The sequence below is a fragment of the Symphalangus syndactylus genome, chromosome 9 (assembly GCF_028878055.3).
Source record: "Symphalangus syndactylus isolate Jambi chromosome 9, NHGRI_mSymSyn1-v2.1_pri, whole genome shotgun sequence".
In the NCBI taxonomy this organism is placed as follows: Eukaryota; Metazoa; Chordata; class Mammalia; order Primates; family Hylobatidae; genus Symphalangus; species Symphalangus syndactylus.
The window spans coordinates 131,277,650-131,296,350 of record NC_072431.2 but is presented as its reverse complement, the minus strand read 5'-3'; the positions used below and the strand labels follow the sequence as shown (position 1 = coordinate 131,296,350).

Genomic DNA, 18,701 nt, shown 5'->3' with positions numbered 1-18,701 from the left:
GTCTGTCTGCTGGTAATGTGCCTGTAAAAATGGCTCCTTCTTTCAAAATCAAAAGTATTATCACTTGAGGCAGGAGTTCGAGACTGGCCTCAGCAACATAGTGAGACATCATTTCTAAAAAAATTTTAAAAACTCGTCACAAAAGGTGGTAATGCACATCTGTAGTCCCAGCTACTTGGGAGCCTGAGGCAAGAGGACAGTTTGAGCCCAGGAGTTCAAGGTCGCAGTGAGCTGAGATGAGATCATGTCACTGCACTCCAGTCTGGGCGAGAAAGCATGACCCGCTCTCCAAAAAATTTAAAAAACAAAACAAAACAATATTATTAATCAAGCTATCCAATAAAAGTAAACAGGATTTTATTCTGGAAAAGACAATATGTTTGAGGTCATTTAAAACACTTATTGTTTATTAAGAAAAAATATTAAGTGAAAGATTCAGTCTTTACGCAGAGTGAATCTTTTTTACTCCATTTCAAGGGTATGCTTTGAAAACCGGACAATATAGCGAACAAAAAACCAAAAGCCTAAACAATTTCATAAACAATATGAGTAAAGTAACAAACATAAATGGCACACTCTACAAGATAGAGCCTCTTTTACCAATATAAATATTAAAATATAAGCAGGTCATCTTAACCAAGGATTTACAATAAGGGAAGAAGAGAAAAATACCTATATGATTCTTTGGCATCTCATATTTCTTTCTCGGGGGGCATATATTTCATCCAGCTAGGGGAATTTTGGATGAAATTATAAAACAAAATACTATGCCTGTTAACTGCTCCCACAGCTTAGAGAAACCCTAAGAAGTTCTGCCAGGGAAGCATAATAGAGAACAAATGCTGTTCCCTAATCTTATTTCACATACATTCAAGTAACAGAATATGAGAAAGAGAAACATGAGTTTTCCCTACAATGGGTCCAAAAATCTAAGAGTCTGAAGGATTGATTTTTCTGTTTAAAAAATTAGGAAATACTTTGAAACAGTTGCTAACACAGTTTTAGACAGTTGCTAAGACACTAACAGCCCTGACCTACTAAATTTCCAAATCTTTGAATGTATTGAGTGACAGAAAAAGAAGAAATCCCATCACCCCTCACATGGTACATGTAACAAATGTAGACAAAAATGCCAGTCCCATTAACCGTGGAGTAAAACTCAGATGCATACCAAAATCCTGACAAATTCTAGTTATTGTGGCTTTGGTTAAGTTTGGATAAAAAAAACTAAAGGAACCCTCAGACTCAGAATTCAAGGGCAAAATTTATGCATCATTTATTTTTGTACTCCAGAGTCCAGCAAAGTACCTGGCACATTGTAAGAGCTTAGTAAATATCTGTTTTATGAGATGAGCTGAATATAAAGCCGGAAAATTATATAGACTTTTAAAGAAGGAGTATTCATGTTCTTGAAAATTATTTCTGAGGTAGCTAAAATTCTTATTTTTATTTACTTTTAAATTTTTTGTAGCTAAAATTTTTAGAATTGGTCTTGTTCTCAGGGCCATTTGGGAGAAATGAGCAGCTTGGTTTCAAAGTTCATTTGCTTATTCTCTAGCAAAAATTATAATCCTTGGTCTGTGGCATCACAATTGGTTGCTGTGGGAATGATTATAGATCAAAAACAAAAAGATTATATCCCTTTTCAAGAGCAAATGAGTACCAAGAGCAGATGAAGAATTAAGGAAACAAAGATGTTCTTTTCATGCAAATATTTTTACAATACAACTGTGGGGAGATAAATACTGAAGCTAGTAGTCTTTATGAAATTTATAGGCAGACTTTTACCTTTGGGGAAAGACGGCTCCCTTTGCCCTCAGAGTTGGCTTTGAGACATGAATACTATGGAATATTTAAAAAAAAAAAAAAGAAAGAAAAGAAAGACACTGAGAGCATAGGAAAAGTGAGTTCTGTGATCAGTATTCCTGTTGTTTTATTTCAGGCAGAAGAATGTCTTCCCCATCTGTGTACAGAATCACTGTCGGGGAGCTTGATGTCCTGCAATGTCCTGGCAATATGTTGCCCAAGGGAGGTCCACCAAGGAAAGCCAAAGGTGAATTCTCCACCTAGAAAGAGGACCATGCCCATAAAGTTGCTGTTCCTCTGTCTGCACAAGACCTCTGCTACAGCACAGTAGTAGTGAGAGTTATAACCTAACGAAGCATGCTTACTCATGACTTGATAAATGATATCTATCTCGATATCATGTGACCATGCTGGGAAAGCAGGAGATGCAAAGAGAAAACCGGGCTCCTCCTCCTTTCTCTCTTTTGCGGGAGATGAAGAGAAAACCAAGCTCCTCTCTCCTTCTCTTTCTCTCCTTCCTTCCTTCCCTCCCTCTCTCTTCTTTCTTTTTCTTTTTCTTTTCTTCTTCTCTCTTCTCTCTCTTCTCTTCTCTCCTCTCCTCACCTCTCCCTCTCTCTCTCTCTTTCTTTCTCTCGACTCATGCATGTATTAATTCCAGAAAATTTTGACACGCTAGTCACAGGGATATCCTGATAAACGAGACACCATGAAGAAGCTTTCATACTAGCAGAAGACACAAGAGTAAAACTGAAGACCTTGTAATTCCTTGCAATGCCATGGATTCAGCACAGCAAACAGCGAATCAAATCTGCCGTATACACAGTGACAAGCACCTGTATCACCCTAATCCTGGCCTTGTACTCAAGCCTCAAGCTGGAGTGTGGCCCAAACTGACAATGGCATTTTCAAACAACTCTTCGGTGCCCTTAGTTTCCCTCCATCAAACGTTTAAAAGCAATACAAACAAAAAAACATAAATATTCACCAAAGGTAGAAAAAAAAGCCCAGTGATCTTCTTGATTCTTTATAATATACCCACTTAATATTTAAATATAAACTACATTCACCGAACTTTTTTTTGTAAACAGTGAATTTGCCCAGGCGTGATGGCTCACACCTGTAATCCCAGCACTTTGGGAGGCCAAGGCAGGTGGATAGCCTGAGCCCAGTAGTTCAAGACTAACCTGTGCAACATGGCGAAACCTTATCTCTACAAAAAATAAAAAATTAGCCAGTGGGGTGGTGTGTGTTTGTAATCTTAGTTACTTGGGAGGTTGAGATGGGAGGATCATCTGAGCCTATGCAGGTAGAGGCTGCTGTGAACCCTGATGGTGCCACTGCACTCCAGCCTGGGTGAAAGAGTGAGACCCTGCCTCAAAACAAACAAACAAACAAAAAAGGTAAATTTTATATGTGAACTGTATTGCAGTAATAAATTGATGAAGAAAAATACATAAAATATATCACACAAGTTTATTTTTTCCTAAAACTGCCTTATTTCTTCCCATAAGTAAAATCCCTATTTTATCACAATCCTTGTACTGTTTATAATTTGAGTTCTCACATAGAAAGACAAAAATCCTTAACGTTTCAAGTTAGCATGACTTTAAGAGGTAATACGATGGTTATTTTTCAGAAAACATTTTTATGTATTTGTTATTTTGCTTTTATCTAGGGAGTCTACTTAGAAAATGTCATCTGTTGCATAATGTTAGATGTAAACTTGCAGAGACTTCAGCCACGTCACTTAACTGCCCTGAAAATGTCTTCTCTACAGTAAAATGACAGCAATGAACGAGGTTAGAAGATTCGAGAAATTCTCAAATATAACTTCACAGTAGAAACTTTGTGAAACTGAATTTAAACCTCTAAAATTTTATGAAGGATTTTTTAAAGATAATAGGATGATTCCTTGAGCTGTGACGACAAGGATCAATACAGAAGGAATAGAAAAAGAACAAAAATGGAAATCAATGCCCAGCTGCACGGCAACATCCACCAACTCTAACACTGAGACTGAAAATTTTTATTCTCCTTGTGTCTCAATAGATGACAAGGAGGTCAATTACTACTGGTAGTGGGGGGTAAAGTCTTCTACCTTCCCTTACGCAGCACCCTAACTGCTCTTTATAAAAAGGGAGGCAGCATTTCATTGTTCATTAACTATACTAATTATAGCTTCTCAATCACTGCAGCCACATAGGCACTCCCGAGTTCTAAAACAGCAATAGAAGAGGCTCGACCTAAGCCTGCAGGGATGGGAGTAGGGGAAACACGGCACTGAGAAAACAAAAAGGGAAACCTGGCATCAGAATCTGAACTTTAATTACATTTACTTTAAATTGTGTTTCATAATAATCAGAGAAACAGAATTTCAGCAAGAGAAAGACAGAATCTAAAAAGATCATCCAGTCCAATCACCTAAATTATGTTTGAGCTTCTGCCTCGTCAATCCGGCTCAGTAAGTTATATGCCACCTGACATACTGTTCATTTTAACAGAACTAAAAGCTGGAGCGAAAGCAAACAAAACAATAATAACAATAAACCCTTAAGCCAATGGAAATAAATGTAGGTAGGCAGTGGTTTTGTATCCTCCTGCCATCTTGAAACATGACAAGCATCTTCTGATTGTATCGTAACAGCTCCTATCTTTTCAAATCATTTAGCAGCTTTTGTATGAAATTAAGTTGCAGAAACATGAAAGGATTTTGCATATATGAAAAGGTGTTTTTAGAATCTTAAAGGTGAATATTACTATATATAATATTAAAAGATTTACGAAGCATAATTTGTTGTAGTGAACAAGTTTCCCCTTCTTCATTGGTCTTATCTAAACGAAACTGGAATCTGACTTGTGATATGTAGTGAGAAGGGCACCTTGCCAGCATAGGTCTCACTTTTTTTTAATCTTCAGGGTTAGACAAGTAGGTAGACTCTGGTCTACAATTGACAATGTCAAAACAAGAAACAAGTCAATACCAGCTATCCCCTGTGAGAGTTAAGGCTGAGTCTTTATACCTTTAAATCCCATCAACCATCTGCTTTTTTTTTCCTCGATTTTATTTGCCTAGATCAAGATCAGAAGTCAAAGGCAGTCACAATTATATAGGTAGTTATAGAATCAATCTGGTGAATTATTTCCAGCCCAACTAATCAAATATATTTTTCTGTTTGACAAGGTTAGGATGGAATGCTATTTGTTTTCAGATATAAATCATAATCCTTTCATCATCTTCAAACTTGCTAATTTTTAATAAAAATTAAACAAGAGCATGAAGAGGGTGGCTGGGTATAAAGGTTCCTGTCCAAACATTTAAAACTACGTCATTTTGTTGTTGTTGAAAGACTGTCTCTGATGTTGAAAAACAAAAATAAAATATAATCATAACAATAAGAAACTCGGGCCAATAATCCTTCCTTGGGGTCACCTGACTACTATGTGATCACCTTAACAGATAAGTTAATGACAACAAATTTTCCATGGTGAAAACTGTGGTGAAAGAAAATAAACTCTCAGAAGCAACTATTTATGGTGGTCAGAACATTACCCAGACCTCAGACTACATGAGTTCATATCCTAGCTTTGCCATTTACTAGCTGCGTGACCTTGAGTAAGTTACTTAACTTTCATGTGGTTCAACATACCTTCTGTAACATGGGGAGACTAACAGTACCTACCTGGAATGACTGAATGAGTTAATGTTTACAGTAATGCATTCCGAAGAATGTATGGCACATGGTAAGTGCTATACACATGTTCGCTATCGTCATTATCCTTGTAAAGCACTATCTAGACTCTGAAACTCTATAGAAAGACTATTATGATATTAAAATGTGCAGTTTAATACTAAAAAAAAGATATAAAAATACCCTGTTAAACTGGCAGAAAAATAAAGAAGGGGGACTGGGAAGAAAAAAGGAAGGAAAGAGGAAGAGAAGGGGAATAAAAGAATGAATGAAGGGAGGAGGGATCATGAGAGAAAGAACGAATTAAATCAGGGGTCTCTGTGAGCCACTGGTTGAAGTTGAGATGACTGATGAGTGCCTGCTGTTAAGGAAATGTTTTTAGCAAGTCATATATAATAAAGTTCAGATTATGCTTCATGCATGAACTTTTAAGCTAAAGCCAAAAACTCTGATTGCTGCATCTGTGACAATGGAAAGACTAATATTTCCCAAGGCCTGGCCAAAACTGCAAATTCATGTAATGTCTTAATGTTTACATCCTTCACTTTAATCTATACTCCCAAAGCATGGTGGTGTGCCCAACAATTGTTTTTTCAAAAAGAATGACAAACTGTTTAGCCACAGTAGAAAAACCACGACAAATAATACTGCCACTATCATTTTATAATTTTACAATTAAATACATAAATAAGTAAAGTCATCCCTATGATGCTGGGTTACATCAGGCTCTAGGCAGCCTCGTTCCAATCTCTTGTTGCAGCATTGTTAAAATTTTCCCCAAAAGCTGTTCCCAGCAGTGACATAAACATAGATGTACTCATCTGGTCCCTCAGGTACTTGGAGTTTCAGGACGAATCGTAGGAAGCGATTTCCATGACTTTTCTGAACACTTTTGAAATCACTTGGTTGCAGACTCCTTCCTATGTTATTATGACCTTTCAAGGGTGTAATCACCTTTCGCACCTCACCTCTCAGCAGCATGACCCTGATGCTGCAATGACAGTCACAGAATATGTTGGGATCCCCTGAGCAAGCCATGCTTCTTCTCATCTCCATGCCTTTGCATGCACAGATCCCTCAGCCTGGGGGCTTGTATTTCTGGCAAACTTCAGTGACTCTCCAAGTCAGGGGTACTCTGGGAAGACTCTCGTCAATATCGTCCCACTCCCAAGATGAACTTAACAATTATTTTTTTTTTTTTCTGTTTCTCCTAGAAGACTATGGACTCATTCAGGACAGCTTATTTCTTATTTTTGGTTCTCCAGTAAATGTTAAACAGATGAAGGCATTCAAACTACTCCTCTTATAAACAAAGAAACTGAGATCAGGAGAGTTGAACAATGTGTCTGGGGCATTAAAATTTAGCAGAGACACCAGGACAGTTTCCACTCATCAGTGAAAATACCTTTTTGTGATATTTTAATGTGGATATAATTTCCAGAAATGACATTATGTACAAAATATGAAAAGAACTCTGTAGTTCTTCATAATTACCCTCCATCCTTGTCACTCTTTACCTTCCCCTAATTGCTTTCATAGAGCTCCTTTTTGGAAGAATGAGAATGTTATAGAAGATAAAAATCACTTGAGAAAAAAAAGTCATGTTAAGTGACTGACAGGTCACGCATATTGAAGTTCGCAAAAACAAGAGCCACTTCTGTTTACTAAGCACAGAGGGCAATGGGCCAGGTGCCTAACATATATTCATCTTCATAACAGTCTCATGGGTAGATACTAATATTCTCATCTTAAATAGGAGAACGAAGGTTCTGAGAGGTAAAGTAACTGGCTCAGGATCAAGCAGCATAGCTACTAATTGGCCCAGTCAAAATATGAACCTTGTTCTCCCTGACTTCAAGGCCCTCCCAGCATCCACTATGGCATCCCTCTAAGTACGCACTTAGCATTCCGATGCTAAAATCCCAATTTCATTTTGAAATAAAAATACAACTCAATAAAGAGTGTCTTTTTTCAGTCCTTGCTATGGTCTCTTGGAAGTTGAAAGCTTGCTTTGGAAGCAGAGACAGAATCAATTATTTCCTGAGAGCCTTGGGCTCCACATGGGAGCAGGTGAAAAGACATTTTGGACAATGTCCAGTGATGGTCAAGGGCCAATTAGTTATAGAGAACTTGTATGAGAACAAGGACTGAGAAAAAATGAAAGTTGAAATTGTATGAGAATAAGGACTGGGAAACAGAAAACGAGAGTTATATGAGAGTCCCTTAAGACAGGTAGGGCTCCCACAAGAAAAAAAGAAAAGGCTCTACTATGAAAGATACGAAGTTTAATGATAGTAAAGAAAATGTCTTTGGTTTTTTTTTTAATGTGGGTGAAAGAAGAAACATTTTAAAAGTCTAAGTAGAAATAAGCTTTGGAACTTGAGAAATTACTTGCACTTTGAGTTTTCACAACTATAGAAGATCAGTAAGAATAAAAGACCATAAGCACACAGACATACACCCTGTTTTGAATGCAATGTTTCTTCTAAGGTGAGCTGCTGTGTCTTTGTGTCCTACTAGATTTGTTTATAAGATGCCAAAAGCAGCCCGCTGGGAGGGGACTCTCTGTACTTTTTCATTTTACTTGGTGAGACTGGTCCTTAACTACAGAACAAAGACAGCATCTTCTCAGATGGCCAACTGGCAGGCCAATCTTTGCTATAAAAGCGGCTCAGTGACTTTAATCAGTAGGTACTTTTGAGTTAAATCTGAGGGGTCTGCATTAAAATGTAATCACTTCTGTACTGTCTAGAGATAGTAATAGCCTATTTTCTGAGAGAAAAGAGCCTGAAAATAAGGCTTCCCTGCTGATAGATCAGGTGGGGATGTCAACTGGAAAAAGAAGCTCTTTACAGCAGGACACTCCTTGTTCTGTTTGCTCCTGTTGTTGGTACTAGCAATTTTGATCACAACAAAGAGTTTCTGTGAACTGTAAATTTAGTTAGAAATTGATCCAGACACACACTTTGGTTAATCACCTGCTGTGTGCCGAGCGGTGAGCTTGTTACCATGTGGCCAACAGCATACCGAGAGGCCAGACACCTGACCAAAACACCTGACCCAGAGAGGCTTGATGACAGCAAATGACTGGAGGGTAAGAAAGGGCAACATAACAAGTGCTAATTGCACTGGTTTAAACTAGCGACTTTTCATTTCTTTCAGTCTTTTCTTCTTCTTCTTCTTCTTCTTAGTATTATTATTACGATTATTATTTTTTGTTACTGACATCAGCAAAGCCCTAAGCGTTTGGCCTGGGATAGGAAACGGTGGGGTTTCAGTGATTCTAAGACATACATGTTTTTCCACATTCTAACATCTCTGAAATTGATGTGCATCTTAAAATTGATGGTATCTTGCAATTATAGTGGTGATATCTTTTATTCCTTAGTGATACAGGCAATGATCGGGTATCTTAAAATTGATGGCACCTAGATGAGATAAAATAAGCAACAGCTACTAAGGCTACTGAGTACTGGTGTCAGGAAATCTGATAAGCATGTATGTGTTTGTTTTTAACGATTGTGTGAAGTAAGTACTAATGATTGCTTCTTTATATAGAGATGAATAAATTAAAATACAGAGAGGTTCAGTTATTTGCTTAAGATCAAACAGTTTGAGCTAGGGGCCAAACTGGCGACCTGAGCCAAGGGCCTGTATACTTAGCAACTGCGTCATAATATTTATTCCCACTGCTGGCTCAACAAGTAGAAAGCCCTGAGTGGCAGGCAAAGAGGTTTGGACCCAATCTGAGAAGCAGAAAAACTGCTACGTTCGTAAGGAATTGGGCAAAGACTCTCACACACCCACCTCCTATCCCAGAGTATTAGGAGATTCTGATTTGGAATAGTAAATTTAGCCATTCATCTTCCTCAACTTCATCCATCCCAGGTACAAAAACCTTGTTAGTGCTTTTTATTTCACAAAATCGCCCATTTTTCTCATTCCATTACCAAACCACCATAATTTGTTCTCAACTTTTTTAAAAACAATCTTTTATCTCTTGTGACTCATATGTCAAAAATACTTAGAAATGGAGGACTTCCCTTAGAAACAGAAGAGTCTATTCCACTCTTCCACTTTGCAGAAAAGATGAAAACAGATCTCTGTCATCCACCTCTTTCTTCCTTCAAGAAAATGGGGGAACCACCTTCAAGAAAAAAATCCAGTGCATTCGAAGTTGGCCAAAAAAAAAATTGTGTGTGTGTGTATGTGTGTGTGTTTGGTTTCTTGTTTTCGTTTGTATGATTCTTGAATACATGTCACCCCTCATGAGCATTCACATAAATTATAAACTAACAGAAAGCAGGTATGACAGAAGTTTTGCACTATAAGTGCTCAGAGGTTTACAAAACCTAATAATGATGATTGTTTCACTAATGATGGTTCTGCGCCTGTGAATACACTGTGGCACATCTGGTCAAATATACCAACAGTCTTTTCCAAGGGAAAATAGAAATGTTTTCTTTTGTGGTCATTGCTTAGATGACAGACAATTTTTGTCCCCTCTGTGGAGAAATACAATGTTTACCATCAGGAGTGAACAAATTATTTATGGAGAAAAGAAATGCATTCTTAGCATGTCATAGAAAACCACTGGGTTTTCCCAGGAATAGTCATGCAATGGAAATTGGTAACTATGACATTTTCACAGAAATTTTAAATATAAATATTTTGATCTAGTTGGATACTAAGGTTTCTGAACTCTATCATCAGGGCATAGTAAGAAACAAAGTGTGACCTGGCCGGGCGCAGTGGCTCACGCCTGTGATCCCAGCACTTTGGGAGGCCGAGGCGGGCAGATCACGAGGTCAGGAGATCGAGACTATCCTGGCTAACACGGTGAAACCCCGTCTCTACTAAAAATTCAAAAAATTAGCTGGGCGTGGTGGCGGGCGCCTGTACTCCCAGCCACTCAGGAGGCTGAGGCAGGAGAATGGCGTGAACCGCGGCGGGGCGGAGCCTGCAGTGAGCCGAGATCGCGCCACTGCACTCCAGCCTGGGCGACAGGGAGACTCCGTCTCCAAAAAAAAAAAAAAGAAACAAAGTGTGAAACATTTAAGTGTTTACATCAGGTAAGTTAAGGTGCAGTGAAGAAGAACAAAACGAGATGAATTTGTGACCTGGTTTTACCACACATAGTAGTTGTGTGACCTTGGGTAAGTCACTTCTTTCTCAGGCTTATGCTCCTTACCTCTCTGATGGGAAAGTGAAACCACATGATCTCTGTGGTTTAGACAGCTCTAAATATTAAAAAATATGACCTAAGCAATGTTTTTAAATGTCTCTATACGTCTCAACACTGACTTGATGTATTTCATTATTCATCAAGGAAATATGTTTTTCCTTTATCTGTCTTACCGAGTGATGGGAAGATTTCTACAAAGGTGTAATACATATTGTTATAAAAACAGAAGGACAGGGCTCTGATATCTGAAATATTTCATATAAAAGGCTCATTACCATCATCACAGACAGGAGATGTGAGAGTGCTGCCATGAGAACAGGAAGAAACTCAGCACGTGGATGCTGAATGGCGGGAGACATGTGAGCACTGAGACTGGAGACAGTCCACCTCCAGAGATGGCAGCAAAGGCGTTGGGACTGGGCTTTGTGATGAGAACAAAACAGATCAAAGAGGCCTTCTTCAGGGAACCCTTCTGTGAACCACAGAGTTTCTTGCCCCTCTCCAATGGCAACAGAAAGATTGCTCCGAGTTAATACATAGCTTTAAGGTAATACTACTAACAGAGCTAGTGCTGACTAACTTGAAACTAGATGTCTGATGACTGTTCATCTCTGTGTAACTACCATGACAGGATGGACTGTGGTCCAAAATGTGACTTGTAAGTGAGCTGATAGGAACTCAGAAAAAGTGCCGTTGTTGTAACTATATAAAAAGGGGTTATTATCTCAACCCACACCACAAAATGTATAAAATATAGAATGTACCTGAAGTAGAGTATGTTATTTGGGACAGTATTTCCATTAGAAAACTGTACCTTGAGGACCACATTGGGAACTAGTTTCACATTTTCTCTATAGCTTTTCTTGATAGTGACCACTGGAATACCCATTAATTTTTTTTATTTTTTTTTTTACCTTTTTTCAGACAGGGTCTCCCTCTGTCACCCAGGCTGGAGTGTAGTGATATGATCTCAGCTCACTGCAGCCTCAACCCCTTGGGGGTCAGGTGATCCTCTCACCTCAGCCTCCTGAGTAGCTGGGACTACAGGTGCATGCCACCACGCCAGGCTAATTTTTTTTTTTTTTTTTTTTTTTGTAGTTTTGTAGAGACAGTTTCACCATGTCACCTAGGCTGGTCTCAAACTCCTGGACTCAAGCGATCTGCCTGCAGCGTCCTTCCAAAGTGCTGGGATTACAGGTGTGAGCCACTGTGCCCAGCTGGGATGACAATTTATTACATAAAGACATCACCAATATCTTTTAAAATGTAGATTCTGAATCAGTAGCATTGGGGTAGTGCCTAAAATTCTGCATTTCTAACAAGTTCCCAGGTGACGCCAATGCTGCTGGTCTGTAGTCCACAATGACTATGAGACTACCAGAACCTGCATTTCTCACGTGCCTTTCCCTTGAAAAAATGCACTTCACTCCTCTTCCTAGTTCCACTAAGAGTGCCATCTTCTCTTCAATACCTTTCTCAATTCTCCAGATCATTATGACCTTTACTGAATCCCAATAACATTCCAATAGCACTTAAGATTACCTCCTTGGTGTAATTCTTGTTTGATTGTATATATTTGTCTTTGACAACTACAAACTCCAGAAGTATAGGTTTCTTACAACTTCTATATTTTCTCAGCACTGAGCACAATGCTTTTCTGTAGTACTGTAGTGCATAATTATTGGTTCCTCTTCCCAGCTCACAAGCCTCCTTACACAGAAACTTCCCTCTCCCCGATCTAAGATCTGTATGAGTGCACTGTTAGCAGTTAGGTCCCAATGTGTGTCACCACAAGAAACAGTCGATTAGAGTTCAGAGTTTGCTCTCTGGCATTTAAAACATGACTGGCAAGAACAACTTAGTCTCTTTATGGGGCCTGTATGTAAATGAAAATATGATTAAAGACCATGTTTTCTGTGCGTGGGTGAGAAAAAAAGAAGACGCTGGCTTGTATAAAGGGAAGAATGAAGCCACCCCAGAGAACGCACAAAGATGAAAGCTCCAGAGACGATATCAGGAAATTGCCACAGCCCTTCAGTTTTAGACGACTGTTCTTAATGTATACCTTTACTGTTAGCCTTGGCCCTATAATACATCAAAAATGCTCTTCTGTTTTTCCTTGAGAATTTCTAGGGGCTGCAGTTGCTTACGATCTATCTAGTCTAAAGAAGATTTGTACATACATGACTGTGATGATGCCTACTGATTAAATTTTAAATATACTAGTCTATATGCTATCTCAGAAAATGGTGAAATGAAGACTGGGGGTCATGTTCTGTAATACCTTACCCTAAACCAATGACATTCCTCAAATTGAAGTCTTTGGAGCACCTGCATCAAAGTCACCTGAAGAGCTCTTTTAAAATGCAGATTCGTGGATACCACAGCTGACCTATTAAACTAGCATTTCTGGGGATGGGAGCAGGAATTTCAATTTTATTGTGTCTCTGCCAGGTTTTGGTATCGGGATGATGCTGGCCTCACAAAATGAGTTAGGGAGGAGTCCCTCTTTTTCTATTGTTTGTAATAGTTTCAGAAGGAAGGGTATCAGCTTCTCTTTGTACCTCTGGTAGAATTCGGCTGTGAATCTGTCTGGTCCTGGGCTTTTTTTGGTTGGTAGGCTATTAATTATTGCCTCGATTTCAAAACCTATTATTGGTCTATTCAGGGATTTGACTTCTTCCTTGGAATTTCAATTTTAAATAGGCAACCAAATGATCTGTAGGTGCCAGCCTAAGATTTTGTTTGGCAACGTCTACCCATATTATTCTGATTTAAAGATTCACCAGCCTAATATATGGACTTTAATAGCCATACCAACTTTAAGGAGGACTTTATTCCCTGCATTCCAGATGCCATTCTCAAATTGAGACTACTCAAATTCCAGCAGGACTTTTCAGTTTCATCTCAGAAAGTGGACATCTAAAGTATTTATAAAGACCTGCAGAGATGGGGTTACACTAATTTATCAAGTCCATTCTTCTAGCTTTCACTAAATTCAGTGTTGGAGTTTAACGGCCTTTACGGTACAGGAAGTGTCTCATAGGATCTAATAATACCGTGCTACAATTTAACCTACTTCCTCCTATTCTGACCTCAGGATCAGTGCAGACAGCTTTCACCCCTTTAACCTGTTTTAGTCTTAGAATCAGAGTAAAAAAAATTAGCTTCATGCATCTTACTAGTTCTGAGTAAACATTTACTCACAGTGATTATGCCAAAATAATCAGGTGTTTGAAAGCAATGTGAGTTTTCTTTCCTCCATTTTCTTTGCTGAAAGCCAGTAAAAATCTATTCAAATTTATGTTGAAGATAATAAACAATTTTTCCCCACAAAGTGTTGCTCTAAGCCTAAATTTTTATGTTGAGGTCTTAATCCTATTATCACAGTTGAACACAACACTGAAACATCTCCTTCATGCCTGTCAAGGCACAGTACAGTCAATTCATGCCCAGGGAGCTTTAATCACGGATCGTCATCATGAACATCCGTGAAGAGTCTACGTGGGCTATCACGTCCACAGCTAAGCCTACTGGGGAAGCTGTGCATAGCAGCATTGCCAGCAGGCAGTTCCTAACTATTTTCAAGGAGCACTTCTGATCTAATGGCTAAATGAGGATCATTAAAGTATCTTTACATGTAGCATTTCTTGAAAATTCCATATTTAAAAGAGGCCAGTAATTGTATTCAATGGATGCAACTCAGATTGCTTGAGTGATGGTTTTATAGCCATGTGCTGCATAATGACATTTCAGTCCACAACAAATCACAAATAAGAGACTGATCCATAAAACTATAATAGATCTGAAGAAATTCCCATCACCTAGGGATGCGGTAGCTGTCGGAATGTCCTAGCACAGTGCATTACTCCTGTGGTTGTAGAGATGTTGGTGTAATTAAACTTATTCTGCTATCAGTCATATAAAAGTCAGGCACATACAATTAGGTACAGTACATAATATTTAATAAGTGAATATGTTACTAGTTTATGTGTTTACTACAGTATACATTTTATTGTTATTTTGAAATGCACTCCTTCTGTTAAAATAAAAAGAACTTTAAAACAGCCTTAGGTAGGTCCTTCGAGAGGTATCCAGAAGAAGGCATTATCATCATAGGAGGTGACAGCTCCAGGCTGTCACCCTGAAGATATTCCAGTGGACAAAATGTGAAGGCAGAAGACAGTGATATTGATGATTCTGACTCTGTGTAGGTCTAGATTAATGCAGGTTTTTGCATCTTAGTTTTTAATAAAAAATTCTAAAAAGTTAAAATAATTTAAATAGAAAAACACTTACAAAATAAGGATACAAAGAAAAATGTTTTTGTATAGCCGTACAATGTGCTTGTGTTTTAAGCTAAGTGGTATCAAAAGAGAGTCAAAAAGTTTAAAAATGTTATAAAGTAGTTACAGTAAGCTAAGGTTAATCTACTATTGAAATAAAATTTTAAAATAAATTTGATATAGCCTAAGTTTACAGTGTTTATAAAGTCTACAGTAGTATACAGTAATGTCCTAGGCCTCCACATTCACTCACTACTCTCACTGACACCCAGAGCAACTACCAGTCTTGCAAGCTCCATTCATGCTAAGTGTCCTACATAGGGGTACCATGTAATTTTTTTGTTTGTTTGTATCACTCTTGTCGCCCAGGCTGGAGTGCAATGGTGCGACCCTTGGCTCACTGCAACCTCTTCCTCCTGTGTTCAAGCGATTTTCCTACCTCAGCCTCCCAAGTGGCTGGGATTACAGGCACCCGCCACCACACCTGGCTAATCTTGTATTTTTAGTAGAGACGGGGTTTTACCGTGTTGACCAGGCTTATCTCGAACTCCTGAACTCAGGTGATCCACCTGCCTTGGCCTCCAGAATGCTGAGATTACACACGTGAGCCACTGCGCCCGGCCTAAAAATCTTATTTACAGGATTTTTTACCTTACCTTTTCTTTGTTTAAATACACAAATAGCTGGGTATAGTAACTTGCTGTATAGGATTGTAGCCTAGGAGCAATGGGCTATACCATATAGCTTAAGTGTATAATAGACTATACTACCTAGGTTTGCTATACTGCACGATGTTTACACAATGACAAAATCACCCAAGAACACATTTCTCCAAAAGTATCCCTGTCATCAAGTGATGCATGACTATATTATTGCCCATGGTTTAAAGTTATATTGCCGGAGAGTGAATTAACGGCTTATTAACAGGTCGAGCTATCATATTTCCATAATTTGTAACTCATTACATAACTTATAATCAAAAATAAATAATTAAAGCAGGGCTATGGCAAAATAATAATAATAATAATTCTTATGGCAAAATAATAAGAATCATATAACAATAAAAAGTAGGTTGGAGTGATGAAAGATTTCCGGTTCATAAAAATTGACATAACTAAGAGTTTTTTATGTTGCCCCAGGGGCTATTTATGATTTGCCTTATTTTCTCTAAACTCACCCTGGAGCCTTAAGCCCTAAATCAGAAACTATAGAAAGTGTTTTAAAGGATACTGCATAATTTTAAAGGAGCAATTCTGATCAAGAGGAAAAGCAGGAAAGAAATAAGCTGCGACCATTTGAGAAGAGAAGATAACGTGCGATGCAGTGTGAATTTTCCTAGCATTGAAAATGTTCTCCTGAATGCTTGGAGCAGAATAAAGGAAACTATAACTTCACAAGAGGCAAGGAAACAAACAAAATCTTTGCATCCTATCAAATATAAGACAAAGATGCTGCAGTATGCAAATTGAATAAAACGCGGTCTGGCCTCACTGCTCCGTGTTCTCTTACATGGAGCTTCTTCTTCTTTTTGTGACCCCTCTAAGCCTCTTGAGGTTGGGGGTCCTCTTAGAGGTTACTACAGAACGTGATAGGGTAGAATGTTAGCGCTGGTAGGTCCAGTGCAACTGCCCCAATTAAGGCTGATACAACGGATACCAAGAGGTAACAGGATGTGTTAACGACTCCCAGTAAGTAAATCAACAGAAACCCCGATGGTGAAATTTGGGCTGCCCAGGTACCCAATAACCTTTTATTATTTGGCATAACTACAAGATTTTAGTTGTACATTTTAATCTTACATTAAAACTGGTCTAGAAAAAACAATTATGGTCCAGTTATCAATAATTCATTAACTGGCTTCATTAAGGGTCCTTGTTGCTGGAGAATAACAGAAATACCCAGTTTTATAACTTTTTGATTGATATATACCACAATATCCAAATACACACACACACACGTGCATACACACAGGCTTTTAATTTACCTTCATCAAGAATTCACAAAGAATCTTTAAGGGTTCTGGAATTTTAAGATAGCATTCAGTGCACCATTCCTTCAAAAACAAGCAACTCTCTGAAAATACATTTCTATCTTAATATTAGCTCTAGCAATAATTTAGATTGAAGGATAAGATAATATACATGTACTCAATAATTACAGAGTTTTCATGGCTTATAAAACCAGGAGTCTTGAGAAATGTACTTAATTTTGTAATCTTTCTTTTTAGATGAGGATTCTTATCACAAATCAGTGTATTTGGCGCCTATTTGGTACGCTGGAAAGCTTATCAATTTAGTATATTCTAGGAACTGAAAGACAAATACTGCATGATCTCATTTATATGTGAAATCTAGAGAAGTCAAACTCATAGGAGTAGATAATAGAATGGTGATTACCAATGGATGGCTGGAGAAAGGGGAGATGTTGATCAGTTTTAGACAGATGGCAGGAATAAGCTTTAGCAATCTATTACACAGAATGGTGACTATAATTAATAATAACGCATAATATATAAATACATACAATTATTGCCAATTAAAAATAAAAATAAAAAACAGAAAATTCATAATCTCAGCAAGTAATATTGAACAAACGTAAAATTAACACTTTTTAAAATTGTAATTCCTATATTGCTTGTGCAGACACTTTTAAGTTGACGATTCATTATACCTTTTTATATCACATTTGAGTCATATTTAAAGGGAAAAGCACTGATGAAGTTAATTTTCAAGAATATGGTCAAAAAAAGAGAAGAGCAACTCTTGAAATTACTGTAAAGAATAAACACAGTGAATTACCTCATATTCCTGTGAAAACTTCAAGTTGTCATTTGCTTTCAATCTTTCAATGTGGTCTGCAAGTTCCAAGATGGGTATTGGAGGATGGCTAGCCATACCTATTGAAAAAAGGAAAGAAGAAACACATTTGAAAACAAATGAAAACGATGCTAACTATTCCAAAATATAGAGAATACTATAGTTAGAAATGGCCTGAAAATATGTGAGCAGTAAAGATGTTTTAGGTGAGGAAGCAGGCAAATAGTTTGGTTACTCAAAGCAGGACATGCTCTGGGAAGATGAATTTTGTAGCCAAATGAAAAGTCACCAAGCATAATCTCCAAACTAACACTCCTAGTGTAAAAGAAAGCGTTATTGTGCTATGAATCAATGAGGTTAGCTAGTGGAGAAAACTGACAGTCAGGCTTGATGTCAACTTCTGCTTTGAGTAATGACTTTTATGCCATTTCAAACTCCTTCTCCTGCACTGTGTGAAATGGAAATTGTGTGGAATTAAATGGTGTAAAGTGAACTAAGAAAACAGACACTGAGAAAGGCCTAAAAGGGAAAGAGTAGTAGCTTGATAGTAAACATAAAATGACTTATGCATAATCAAGGAAAACTAACTTGAAGAATGAAGGTTACCAGGGTAACCGGAATCATCTGAACCTGCAAAGGAAATGATGGTATAAATAAAATAAAATAGAAAAAATTCTTCAAAAAAAATGAAATGGAAAGCCTGATATATTTTTTAAAAGGACTAATCAAAATGCTATGAGTTTTTGCAGAATTCACTATACATTGTGGCTAGTACAATGTCACTACTACATTAAGATTGCTAATATTTCACAAAACTGTAGGTGACTGACATTCACATGCAAACATAGACACAAAGATGACATGCACCACGACTCATTGACGATAATCACCGACGGCACAATCAGACACCAAACTGAGC

The 18,701-nt window shown here is 37.9% G+C and overlaps 1 protein-coding gene across 21 annotated transcripts in view; it reads right to left on the bottom strand.

Annotated features, from left to right (window-relative positions):
- PTPRD (protein tyrosine phosphatase receptor type D) overlaps window positions 1-18,701 on the bottom strand; it is a 2,314,079-nt gene that overhangs the window by 105,014 nt on the left and 2,190,364 nt on the right. For 11 of the 21 annotated variants that reach the window (XM_055294271.2, XM_055294273.2, XM_063609871.1 and 8 more), the window contains one exon: window positions 17,765-17,862. In XM_055294271.2, coding sequence (XP_055150246.1) covers window positions 17,765-17,862 — 98 coding nt within the window. Of the gene's footprint in view, window positions 1-17,764; window positions 17,863-18,370; window positions 18,413-18,701 lie in introns of all 21 variants that reach the window. The other 10 variants (XM_055294262.2, XM_063609868.1, XM_063609869.1 and 7 more) reach the window with 1 other exon arrangement.